Source organism: Plectropomus leopardus, chromosome 21, assembly GCF_008729295.1.
Source record: "Plectropomus leopardus isolate mb chromosome 21, YSFRI_Pleo_2.0, whole genome shotgun sequence".
In the NCBI taxonomy this organism is placed as follows: domain Eukaryota; kingdom Metazoa; phylum Chordata; class Actinopteri; order Perciformes; family Serranidae; genus Plectropomus; species Plectropomus leopardus.
Genome location: NC_056483.1, coordinates 22,324,821 through 22,338,958, shown reverse-complemented (window position 1 = coordinate 22,338,958; position 14,138 = coordinate 22,324,821). Strand labels below are relative to the sequence as shown.

The 14,138-nt window shown below is 38.0% G+C and overlaps 1 protein-coding gene across 1 annotated transcript in view; it reads right to left on the bottom strand.

Moving 5' to 3' along the window:
• Positions 1–14,138, bottom strand: part of LOC121960882 (collagen alpha-1(XXI) chain-like) — a 76,769-nt gene that overhangs the window by 29,810 nt on the left and 32,821 nt on the right. Inside the window, 3 exon segments of the mRNA XM_042510768.1 lie at positions 577–630; positions 7,403–7,456; positions 7,540–7,584. Of these exon segments, the coding sequence (XP_042366702.1) occupies positions 577–630; positions 7,403–7,456; positions 7,540–7,584 (153 nt within the window).

Sequence of the window (14,138 nt, the reverse complement as noted above, 5' to 3'; positions counted from 1 at the left end):
ATTTCCCCTAACCTAACCTTGCCAGTTGCCTAGTTATTAAACTGTCTCTCTTTTTCAACAAATATTTTAATATTTTATTATGAAAAATTCTAAAATTCTAAAAAAAAATAAATAAATAGATACATCTTAGAATTAAAAAAAATATATATATTATATAGAAAAAAATATTTCTAGACCTATTATCCTCATTTTAGGAATTAGTTCTAAACTTTTTTCCCTTTTATTTACCACTCATCCTTACTTAACCCTGACCACCAAATGAATAAAACATGGTGCAACTTCTATTTGCAGAAATGTCTGAGAGATTGAAACATAAACTTGTTCTTTGAAGGAGAGAAATACAGTCCAAATATGAACCGTCCTTGGTAGAACAGCATTTATAACATATTCAGAAACACCTACAATTTGATTCCAAACAAGTTGCCTCCCTCTCAGCAAAATGCCTTTTTCTCCACGGGAACATCAAGAGAAACAGGGAGGGAGGGTACAGCATTAGAACAGGCTCAGAATAGCCGAGTGGCTGGGGAGCAGCAGGCCATTAGCATAATAACTAATTATAACGTTCAACGCACAGACCTTGGGACCATCTCGGCCGATCTCTCCGGGCGGCCCCCGGGGCCCTTGGATTCCCTGGACGGAGAAGGATATTGGGGAGGGAGAGAAGGAAAAGGGGAGGGAGGGAGGGGACAAGAGAGGAAGGGAGTGAGAGGAAGAGAGAGAGAATGAGATGAAAGAGACAGGCACAGTGCTTTGGGCTGAATGTGACAGAGTGCGTGACGGCTTAGTCAGGAGGCACTGAGGGAGAAATGAGATGGCTCAGGTCCACTCACACACACACATTCACAGACAAACTCACGCACGTCAGCTCTTGCACACTTTGCGCATGCAAACAACACACCAGTTTGCATATTCAACAAAGCATTGTGCTGTATCAAGAGCCCAGCTCTATCTTCCCACATGCCTCAACGAGAGAAACACACACAAATAAACGACTGTCCAAAACTGTCCAATAATCTGATCGCCTGTGAGGGAAAAAAGAACAAAAAAAGTCCAAAGCATAAAACTATGAATACTCATCATAAGTGTAATATTACTGCAAAAAAGGTATATTTGTTGATTCAGGACCTATAGTTCTCTTAACATGAATACCAATCTATCTCAACTCTAATTTGATAAAAGAAAATGTTACTATGTTACTATGACGTTATGTAGTGCTACGGGAGATGAGAATTAAATGGCGTGCAATACATTTTTAGATGCCATTATTTTCGTGTTAATTTTTTGTGTCAAGAAACAAGCTTTTTTATCTTGAAATAATAAGACAATAACCGGTTATCAAATAAAGAATGTTTTCTCTCATTGGGCCCCTTATAATCAAAGGTGGGACCAATTTATTGTTTTGCAAGTTCCAAGTACGTCCCAAGTACTTGCACCAGGTCCCAAGTCAAGTCTTAAACTCTGACTTTCAAGTGTGTATATATATATATATATATATATATATGTTAGATGAACAAACATAATGGAAGCTTTTGAAAATTTCTATTTATTTGTTAAAGCAAGTTTGTTAAAATATATTTAGCTGTTAAGCTAACTATGGGTAAGCATTAGCTCATTAACTTTGTTAATATTATCTTTGATGTATTGCATTTTTTCAAATGAAATTAGAAGTTTCAAGTTTCAAGATGCACATTTGACGTACTTCAATTTGTTTATCTTTTGTTGTTGACAACTGTATAGTTTTTGGAGGCATAGTAAATACTCTTTGATATATATGTATTGATATATATTTTTTTGCAACTTGATGTTGTTGATTGGTTCAAACAAATTAGAGCTGGGAATTTAAGTATTGACCTCTGGGAAATGAAGGGAAATTAAGTGATTTGTGACCGCAAATCCGTAGCTCTGTAATGCTTAACTAACATTCAGCTAGTAATATGAACTATATTAACAATAATGTTTTATATTAGCCTGAAACTACTGTTCTCTTTGTGTAACCTCAAATTTCTTACAGAATTAGAAGGTGTGGGTATGTCTGTCTGAAATATTTAAGACACAAGTTTTGCATACTGCCAATCTTTTTGTCGTTGTCGTTGTCGTTGTCGTTGTTGGCCATAGCATGGCTTTTGAACTGAAATGAAATGTTTCCAAATAGGGCTCTGTAACACAATATCATGGTTTTCTTTTACAATTTAATGCTTTTGGATTGGTTCAATAAATGAATACCATTTTATGAAGGGATATTAATTGATTCATGGCACACTTATTAAAAAAAATTTTTGGGTGGAAGGTTTTCAAGTCAAAAGGCTCAAGTCCAATTAAAGTCACAAGTCATTGGTGTTACAGGCCAAGTCAAGTTGTTGTTGATGATGATGATGATGATGATGATGATGATGATGATGCATCTTTTATTGTATCATATGCACAATGATACTCTGTTTGGCCTCTCTCAGTAAAAGAGTTGCAAGTATTTTTTGTTGTGATCATGTTACGTCTAAAGTCATCAAGTTTGTGACTTCAGGCTGAATCAAGTCCCAGTCATGTGAGTCGAGTCCACCCCTCTGCTTCTCATGGTAATCAGAGATCAGGACGGCCATGCTGATATGCCTAAATGGCATCTTGACAACTGTAGTGACTGATTTAAGCTGACAACATCAGATCAAGTAGTACCCATTATTGATTGACACTCGTGTTCTCCGGTTGGCCTCGGTATTATACTGGAGGCCGTTCCCTCCCTCTGGTGGCTCTCTTTACAACCATCTGAAGGCAGCAGGGCTTTTTTTTTTCATCTTAAGTGTCTAACTTCAGAGACGTCAAGCACCGTTGAGCACTGTTGAACATTGGCACAATATTGTTTGAAACAACAAAACTTTTTGTCCCCTTACATTCAGGTATTATGGTTAAAGAAACAGTGGCAAAGCAGTGCTGTCTCATGCGTGTCCTCAGAACACTGTGGGCTCTGTTAATGTGAACCTAGGTGCCTGGCCTGATCACAATCACGCATAGGAAGCGCTTTTGGGTAGAGGATGGGAAAAGAAAGAATGAATTATATAGGTGGGTGCATGAGAGGCTTTGCCAGTCATGGTTTATCACATTTACTTCTTCCACACCTTTTTAATCACAGAGCTCTCCCTGTCATGACACACTAACAGTTTGGGGATCCTGTCAAGAGTTTTCTTCAGAGGAAACTTCTTGTTGGCTTGGACTTGGAAGATAAATTATATTTTATACACAACAGTCTCTGGTGCTGTTGTAGCTGACAAGGAATGTGTAAGCGGTTCTTTTATTTTTTGCATTTCATTTACTCTCTCCATAGCTTGACTCACTCACGCCAGTCGGCTTGTTGTTCTGACCTCAACATTTGTCTATGGCCTTACTTTATATATTTTGTAACTTTGTAAAGTATCTTATTACTCCCACTCAATTCAGTTATAAATATTCACTGTCATTACACACTTTAGTTCACCGGTTCCCAACCTGGGAGTTCTGACCCCACCGGGTGGCCAAAGCTTCTCAGGGGATCTTGAGGCCTTTTTGATTTTAAGGGGTGAAAGAAGAGTTTTTTAAAAATCCACTTTAGATTATGAATCCTTAAAAATACATCATATGGACAGAGAATCATATAAAAAGCTCCTTTAAATGTCAGGAAAACTCTTCTTTGATGCATTTTAAGAGGACTGAGTTAAATTTAAAGAGGACTACACTGTATGTGGAAACACCCTAAACCGTGACTCTGAAGCTTCCTGCCAGGGAGCTCTGTATGGGAGAGCTGCCGGTTTTATCTGTGTTTCCTGTGTTGTTATGGATGTAGGTTGAGGACTGTACCCTTTTCTTTAGGACAGTTAGTTAGCTTTGTTGTTGTTTGTACTTAGGGCTAAGATTCACAATTTGGAAATTTAAGGTTACGAAGCTTCGGGGCTTGAATGATTCTTGTCGACATTTTTTTATCTGAACATTTTAATCCCTTTCAGTTTGTAAAAGTATTAGGTGTTGACAAAATCCAATGTTAAGTTAACCACAGAGTCACAGTGACTGTGAAGATATAGGAAAGTAAAATCTACAATTTGAAGGAATAAGAAACATACCATTTAATGTTTATTAATTAAAAAGGATCCATATCGGGAAGAGGTGCACTCAAAATGCCAAGTTTGATTGGTGTTGGCCCGGTCAACTGACAATTAGTTTGACATCTATGTATAGTTATTATATGTGGTTGCCTAGATACAAGGGACGGCTCATCCTACTTCCTCCTCCTGACTCTGTGTGTGTGTCAGATAAGTCAGAGAGCCACTGCAGGCATAACGTCATAGTGCTCTGTTCTACTGACGGGTAGAAAGAGGGGGATGAAGATGAAAAGACCAAGCTTGTGGTTGTGGGAAGGTGACACCAGCCTCAAGCTGTTTTTGTTTGTTTGTTTTGTTTTATTTTATCAAGGCTTTATGTGCCACAGAGAAAGTATTAGCCAAATGCAGTCTAAAAAAAGACCAAATTAAAATGGAATGAATTTGAATTCAGCCTTTTAACCCTGAAACTGTAATCTGAGCAATTTGGCCTAAATTCTGTAAAAAAAAAAAAAAAAAAAAGAAAAAAAAGAAAAAGAAAAAAACATGTAAGGAAGGCAATGAGCAACAGAACAGAAAATGATTGAAGGTTTTTAAAAAAAATGATTTTTTTAAGTACAAAAAATTACCATAAAATTGGTTCAAAAATAAATTAAAAAACACACATACATTTTTTTTTTATGAAACAAAGAACAAACAAGTAAATGAACTGGAAAACTTGCTTAAAACTGTGATGATTCTGTATTATCTTTTTAAATATGTAATTCTGATAATTATAAATCTTATTTTTCCTTAGCTTTTTGTCCTTTTTCACCAGATGTTTTTTCTTAGCTTTTTAAAAAAACAATTTTCTAAATCTACAGATTTCTTGCAATTTGTGGAAAAGTTATTTCCAAGTTGCCAATTGCCTTTTCCCCCATGTTTTTGAAAGAAATTGCACCAGTGTGCTCAGGATTCAAAGATTTTAAGACTTGTAAAAGGCATCTAAAAGCTGCACAAGAAAGTATTGTTGCTTCAGGTTTCAAAGGGTTAAAATTTCATAGTGATGATTTACTAAATAATTGTCTGATTTATGTGTTGATTCATGACCATTTATCAATGAATCTATACTGGTTTCCATGATGCAGATGTTATGCGACTCTTCCCTCCCATCTCCCTGTACTGTGTGACGTTCTCCAGCAGAGGGCAGCAGAGCTGTAAACATCCCCTCCTCTGATGCCACAGAGCTGTGTATAGTCACAATGCTCTGCTTTGATTGCATCCGGCCGTGTGTAATCTTGTTTACCAGAGGGGGTGCCCTGACTGTGTGTACAGCCGTAAAAGCGCACACAGTCATCTGACTCTGGTTCTAAATTAACAGCCACTCACCGCCTTAATGGCACGGCTAAGTAAATCAAATGGACACATACGGTGCCTGGGCTAAATTAATGATCTCATTAGGAGCCCACTGCAGAGAAGATGATGTGAATTGTAGTCTTGGAGATAAGACTGCATCACTCTGAGACAACTGTGAAAGCAGGTGGACCCTGCTACTCACTCATTATACAGGTAGCCATTTGGGATGTGCAGTAAATGTGTGGATCTCTTGGGGATTTTATGTGGGCTGAGTAAGACTGGGAGGGGAATCAGTATCATGATCGCTAGTGGCAAGTTATGTGGGCTGACTGTGGGCCTCTTGTTGGTTTCTTGGACAAGGTCAAATATGACCATCCACCACTCCCAATTGGGACACTAATCAGCAGCCTTTAATTATTCACAGGCAGGGGATTTTTTTCCCTGTTTACTCCCAGTTTGGACTGTTGAATTCCCTATGTACTGTAGTACTTGTCGCCGGTAACTCTACTGTTGGCTGGGAAAGGTACTGAGAGACATGTGCTTCCTTCATATTGCCAGCTGCTGCTTTTCACATTGCAGCAAAGAGCTGGTCCGTGCAGGAGTAAAGGCCTCAATATGTTGTCAACAAACTAGATTATAGGACGACTGACTAAGGGCAAGAGTGTTTATAGCTGTTTTGAATGGTGAAGATGAGGCTGGCATCACTGTCTTCTCACTGTCTCTTAAAGAATTCTGTCTTGTGCATGTCTTTTTAGTCTTAGACATCCACCCTAACACATTTTCATTTTAAAGCCTGTGGGAACCCAAATCACAAAAAAAAAAATGTATGTAATTTAGGGTCTTACATGCATAATAAAAGCATCAAAAATGATCAGACATTAGCCTCAATCTAATTGAAATATTGTCATTTTAGGGTTTTCATAGTTTCCTGAAGCTGGGTTTATTTGGGCGTGGTTATCTCCAATCCATATCACCTAATATGGATAAAGACAATCTAATCTAATCAAAATTCTAAGTCAGGTGTCATTTGATGCTAATTTTACATGCCAAACTAAAATCCCTCAATGCTCCTTATAGTAGGGTGCGTTCAGAAACTAAAACTGAGACCTCTGAAAATGCTGCTGACCCTGTTTTAGTTTAAAAAGCTACAGGGTTGTTTTAGTCTGGAAGCGTAGATATGAAGATGCGGGGTACTGCTTTCCCCCTCTGGCAATGGATAATGCTTCTGTTTGTAACAGCTTGAATATGTCATCACATTTGCTTTGTAATGACTCCCAGTCTCTTTCCTGCTGCCTTGACCACCTTATCTTCATGTGTTACCCTCAGTTTCACCTCATTGTGAGACCAAGCAAATAAATCTCTGGTCTTACTTGACACTATCTGCTTAGTATTTTCTTTACTGAGGCAATTAACCACAGAGTAGACACAGAGATGACCATTTAAACCAGCTTGAAGTCCCAGTGCACATAAATGGTCATGTGATATGCGTTGTCAGGCCTGTTGGTATGAAGGATAAATGCATACTAAGATTGTTTATGTTTCAAACCACTGTTGAAATGAAAATGTATTAGTGTGGATGTGGCCTTACACAATTAAAATTTGTAAATAAAAGTAATGGCACTTTCTGAAGTATCTGTGTGGGAAAAAAATCTAAAGACAAAAGGGGTTAAATAGAATTTGAAACCAAGCCTGCATTTCCTACCTGTGCACACCTGCATATCGCTGCGTTAAGTGGATGTTATTGTCTGTTTCAGAAGGTTACAAAAGTTACTAAGTCCTCAATCAGATAGAGGGTTTCAGATGCTGTTAAATGATCAAAAAAGCAATTTGTCTGATGCAAACGGAGGCCTTAATGTGTTGGACAGGTACATGCTGTCTCCCAAAGTTTACCTGACACTGATGGCACTACAGCCACGAGGGACGTGAACCCCTGCAGCTGTATGTTTGCTCAAACAAAAATATTTTAACACATTGATGTAAACTGAAAAAAACGACAATGTTATACCAACCAGTGTTCCGTTTGCTCCAGGTGGTCCTTGTGGTCCAGGCAAGCCTGCCGCTCCCTAAAAAGAACACAGAAAATAAGCAACTGATAGGAATTACTTTAATTTAATGATTCTCAAGTAACTTTATGGTCACATTTTACCTGAGGTCCCATAGGGCCGGCTTCACCAGGAGGTCCCTGGACACCCTGTAGATGACACAGTGACAAGTTCGTGTGATGTTAACTTTTCAACCAAGTTCTTTTCAACCGAGTTTATGTATTTTATATTTATAATTAACTCTTAAATCTACTGTAAGATTCTCTAAAACCCCATAATATGCAGTGTTTGTCATCCAAATACCAAACTGATTGAACATTTAAACATCCAGTGGTCTCTGTGACCGTGTGTTCATGGGTTTACAGCGAAAGCCACACCTACCCTACGCCATAGCCTGACGTGCACCTCCCCAGAAATGTAACTCCACATTGCAACAATGCAGACCTCCTGTTTATTTTTACAAAGTGAAAACCATTTCCCTCAGTGGAAACCAAGCTCTTATTTACTGCTATTTCACAGATAAGTTGCAAAGACAATAAAGCTCCCAAAATATATCATGTTGTATATGTCGGGAAAATTTGTCAAGTATAAGACGTGCCTTGTTGGTGAACTTTGTGAGTTATAAAGGAGCCAAATTTTGCAACATTAGCTTTGTTTTATGTTGTTTCTGGTTCTAATGAGTAGAAGACACCCCAGCAAGCTGCTAAGGTGATTCATGCAGTGTAAAGTATCTTAGGCATATGTTAATAACATTAGCTCATTGCATTTGTGGAGGAAATGTGTCTAGCAAAGAGACACAACATTGCACAAGACCACTGCCAAAGGCTGAGGCATTGGTTCTGCAGAGTGCACGTATAACTGTAAATCAGCTATAAGTCCCATCACTGATACTCTGGTTACAGTCTTCATCGTCAGTGGCTAATAGTCTGTTTGCCAGCCTGTAGAGCCCCATTATGAACCTGGAAATGTTGAGTGCCCTAAAGTTTTATGTCATAAATGTATAACATGGGTCCCCAGCATTAAGAATCTGCTGGATGCTAACTTTCATATGTTGGGCAATTTGTATAATTTACATAATTTGCATAAATGTTGCATAATGGCATATAATGACAGTATTTCAGTTCAGTTCAGGACATTATCTGGGTTGTTTTGGGGGTTATACTTTAACTGCAGTTGGGATCATTTTGATTTTTTTTCAATTTAGAGGTTTTAGAGGACACTGAATTGACTGGATTAGACAGGTTATTGACTCTGTTTATTGTATGTATTTGAAATAATTGAAATAACTTCAAATCAGTTGAAAACTGCACTATACGTATAAACTCATGAGTGCTTTATGAAAACTTTATTGTCCACAAATGTGAAAATGTGCCTTTAGTTTCACTGCACTTTAGATGTTTAGACTTTATCTTATTCTGAGCTCTTTCAAGAATGTCGGCCTTAAAATTGAGCCTGACAGTTTAATCTTTACCTCTGAAACAGCAGAGGGCAAAACAATCTCACCTCAAGGTTGACTTTTGACAAGATTGTATGATGTTGTTGAAAGCTTTAAAACATGCAAGTTTAGTGGACCCTGAATGGAGATTGATTTGTTAGCTGCTGTTTCTGGAGGGAAGAATAAGCTGTCACTGTTTCATCGCACTAATTTCCAGATGCAGCTGTTTTCAATGAAAAGTCTCTAAATTTCATTTACAAGATCTATCCAACAGCATGAAAAACAGTGAGAGACAAGCAAGTGAAATAATGGAGCATTTGGCCATTTAAAAGCCAGGTGGACCTGTTGGCCTTAGTATATGCTAGCTGGTTGGAAACATGAGTACTAATAATCAGTAATGTAGCTGTGTCTGCTGAATATGTAAATAAGCAGCTGTTTAATTAGCACATTTGGCACATCAACTTAAAGAGGAGATACGTTCATGTGTGTAGAACTTGTTGTGCCAGAAAACTAAGTAATGTCAGTCTAAGGTCCATCACTCTGCAGTTACCAGCGTGTAGCCCAGCATTGCTCATATGGGGGTACTGCAAGGTGTATGTTGGATTTTTTTAAGTCAGTTAAACCCTTTAAAACCTGAAATGACTTTTTTTTCTTATGCTGCATTCAGATGCATTTCTTAAGCATTTAATCTCTGAAACCTGAGAAAATTAATTCAAAAACATGAGACTAAAGCACAATGAAATGAACAACTTGGCTAAAAATATCCTGCAAAAAATGGTAAAAGATGACAAGTAAAACACTTTAAAGGTTCACTTTTGAACACCACTTTGTGACAGTCTATTGCAGTACTAGTGTTCATATTTTCTGCTGAACTAATGTATGCACATTAAACCTGTTTATTTTAAATCAAAGACAAATCTTTCACTCTGAATTGCATGTGCTTTTTATTAATACAAAAAAACCCTTTTTTTTGCAATATATAGACATCATTTTTTTAGGTTTTGGTGTTTCCCAAATGTCCAAAAACCCCCCTCAAACAGACTGATGAAAATATATCTAATTATGTGCACCGGTGTGAGAGAGTTTCTGTTACTGTTTTTGTGTCTTGACAAGTTAATCCTCACTATTTGGAAACTGTCTTGCAAACTCAGGAGATGGTACTGATATAAGTAAAGTTAATATAAATAGGGGTTACATTATATTATGTCCTGTCACGTAATGCGTCGTCTCACAGATAGAAGACAGTGATCTGGGGAAAGTTAAAGTCTTTTGGAAAGTGGCTTTGTTGAAGACTCCCTACCTGTCATGCAAATAGAAACGGATCATACTGAAGGATCAAAGTGCTGAACCTGCACTGATGATCCCACTACAATACGCTCGTGTGTGTGTGTGTGTGTGTGTGTGTGTGTGTGTGTGTGTGTGTGTGTGTGTGTGTGTGTGTGTGTGTGTGTGTGTGTGTGATAAAGTAAACTAAGTGTAATCTGTTGGGCTTAAATAAGTTTGATAGATCCGGATGTCAGTGGGTGTCTGACATGGTGGCTTTACTTTAGTAACAACATCAGGGCTTTTTCTCTGCAAACATCACAAAGACTTCCTGTGTACTCTCTGCTTTCCTCACCAACTCTATTTCTTTGTAAGACATGTCAGTATAAGTCAAATTTTAAAGGGATAGGTCGCCCAAAAATATAGTCCGGAGTTTCACAGAGAAAAGGCGTTGCACTCTTTTCCCAAACAATTAAAGCAAATGGTAACCAAGATTCAAACGTAAAATAAATACATAATAAAACTACAAAATGTCTTCTACTGCTTGAGTAAAGCAATCCAAATGTCCTGAAGCCAGGATGTGCCAAGGCGTCATGTTTTTAGCCAATTATTGTAGCCTGTAGATCCTAGTTAGGGAGCTGGGTTCATGCATGTGCACTCCAGACCAGCGAGAGCTCGTGGTATCTGCACACCAGTTTTTACATTCTACCCAGAATGCTCCCCCACACACAGTCATTTTAAATCCAACAAAGGGACTTGTTGCTTGCTGCTAACTCCATAAGTCTCTCTCTCTCTCTCAGTGCAGTTACTATGAGCTCTCACATTCGTGAATGTGGCTCCTGAACTAGGAGATACAGGCTCCAACAAGGCAAAAAACAAGACACCTGTGTCATTTTTCAAAACAACTTGCCACGTTGGGGCTTTAGGACACTTGGATTACTTTGGACAAATAGTATGGAGACATTTTGTAGCTTTATTATGTACTTTTTTAAAGTTTGAGTCCTGGTCACCATGTGCTTCAATTGTTTGGGAGATGAGGTCAACTCCTTTTTCCCCGTGAAACTCCAGTAGTGTTTTGTGGACTATAAACCTTCACCCGATTTTCCATCGGTATGAGGGTGAGGAGATAAAGACTGAATTTTTGTCTTTGGGTGAACTATCCCTTTAATGTCAGAACAGCCAAATAGACAATTCTAATTTAATCCAAATGGTCTGTTAGATCGTAATGTGAGATGTAAGTGTGAATTCACTATGATAAAACTAAATTGTTTACACTTTTTTAAGCTCTGCGGCGTTTTTTGTACCACTGAGAAAGTCTCCAGGTGATAATAGCAACGTGCAGCGATCAGAATGATAACAAGTAGGCTAATTCACAAAACACATTAGAGTGAAGCGGGCCCTGCATCGTAGCATTTGTCTTACTCATCCATCTCTCATCAGCATACCCGCAAGTCAGTGGATGGATGAGGATACATGTCTTTAGCAGATGGCGGTTATTAAAACACCGTCACACCTTCACCCTGAGGTGAGCAGAGGGCAGGACAGGGAAGGGTGGGACGACAGACGAACCGAGAGGCCAGATGAGGCAGGGAGACGAGAAAATAGCATTTTATTTTTGACTGAACAAAAGCTGTGAATCAGTTACGGACTAATTTCATCAGAAAATATCGCAAGAGCAATAATGCCAACTCTTCTAAGTCTAAAACAATCGACAATCCCAAGGCATGTAGAGCAATATTTTTATGGTCTCACAAACACTAGAAGTTTCTGTTCCTTTGTTGCTTAAATGCCTCTTCAGTTTGATATTCAAATGATGACCAATTTGGCACAACACTGGTAGATAAGGGTAAGGTTGTTGTAGTGTCGGTTATTGAACAGGAAACAAGCTGGTTCGGACAGCCACTATAAAAGTCCTCCTAACATCTTAAAAAAATGCTCAAAGTTAGGTAGTAGACACTACCTACGCAGCGAGCTAGCTCGGTCACTAACATGATAATAGGTTTAAACAGCACATTTAAGAATTGTGTTTGTATCAGTACAACTGACAGAGACAGAAAATGACATGATCTCATCCCTACACGTCACATTTTGATGATGATGCAGAGGGCAGCCTTTTCCATAAGTCACATAAAAAGACTAATGTGATTAGGAAGGGGCCTGCGGCTGGGTTTAGGCAACAAAAACTACCTGGTCAGAGTTCGAAAAAAAAGACTGTGGTTGACGTTAGTCACATGAGTTGATGAGTCCTGAGTACAGTGAATGTTGCGCAGGGTAGAATACAATACAGTAGTGTGCGATACCATACTTACAATACGATAGGATACTGAACAAAACAATACCATACATTATGACGTTTAAATTATGTTAACTTTACATGGAAAAAAAGTTAACTTTATATTGGTTTCCTTGATGGTTTTCATGTGAAATCAACTTGTTAGATTTCACAGTGTAGAATGTAAAATACCTCATTTTGCTTACACAAGTTTGGTATGATTAAACAAAAAAGATCTGTCTACCAGGTTAAGCTACAAAGCCACTAGCTTTGTTTCTAAAAGTTAAAAAAACATGTTTTTAATCGGTATAATGCCTGCTCAGAGCATCCTATATTTACATTTGCTCAGATATTTCTAGTTTTTCTCATCCTTCTTCATTCAGTAATGTATGTGTGACCCCATTCATGTAAGCATTGTTTGCCTGTTTGTGTTTGTGTGATAATCAACCCCCCTGAAATGAACATGCAGACAGTTAAATGCAGCCTCTGTTACAAGGCAATAACAAGAGAGACAATGAAGTATAGTAAAACTATTTACAGTCATAAAACCTGCATTCGCAGTTTTTGTTTCCCAGAGTTCCATGTAAACATCAGCCTGATTAGGAAGGGAGGGTTTGGTTTTGGGATGCAGTGGGGAGCCGCTTTGCACGCAACGCTGTCTGCTACTGTGGATCGAGAACAGTCTGCACATGTAAACATGGGTGTCACTGTATTTTGACAGCATGTGTAACCTGCATCCAGACATACTGGGTGTCAGGATATTACTGAAGGATAGTACTGAAGGCTGTATAAATACAAGACACAGGAAAAGCAAACTTGTGTGCGTGTTTTATGTGTGTACATGTTTATGCATATCTGTGTGTTTTGCTTTACACACTGCCTGCTATTAAGTGTGAGTGCGTGGTCGCGGGGCGGGACAGTGATGAGTTAAGCAGTCTGACACTTACAGACACAGGGTGTAAAAATGTGAATGTTTTAAGTGCATAAACATGCCATAACATTAAGCAATTGTGACATTTTAAATTGACTTTGACTTTAAAATGGTTGTACAGTCCCTTTAATGTGATGGTGTTTCCAGTGGCCTTTAACTGTTAGGATCAGGGATGTCCTGATCACATTTTTTGCCCCTAATCCTGATCCAACTCATTTAAAATTGAGCATCTGTGGATACAGAGTCCCGATCAGATCCCTTTGTTTTTCTGTATTATATAGCTGCACAGTTATTAAAAAATACCTGCGTCCAAGCAGTTCCTTCATGTTTTTATTTTTAAAAAAATCATATAACTGACTTTGACATATTTGACATATCTCAAATTTTAGAAAATGAATAAATAAAAATTTTAAAGTTAAAAAATTAGCCCAAAATAATCCAGGGAAAAAAACAAAAAAATTTTATGCACCTTTTTTTCTGGTCATTTCCTCATTATTGTTTTTCTACTTCTCTTTTTTCTTTTACCAGTTTTCAGGTAATTGTCTTCTTACCTTTTACCAATTTTTGGACATTTTTTTTTGTTAAGGTGCTCACTGCCTTCTTCCCGTGTTTAAAAAAAACGAATACTGATTCGCTCAGGTTTCAAAGTTTTAATAGATTTTTTTGTGGTTGCTTTGTCTTGGCACAATAACCCGCTTCCAGTTTGGATCTAGTCAATACCAACTTAGAAAGCTTGGACTGCAACTCTGTTTGACAGATAGAAAATGTTGCCAGATTAATTCGTTTCTTTCAGCAGTTAATC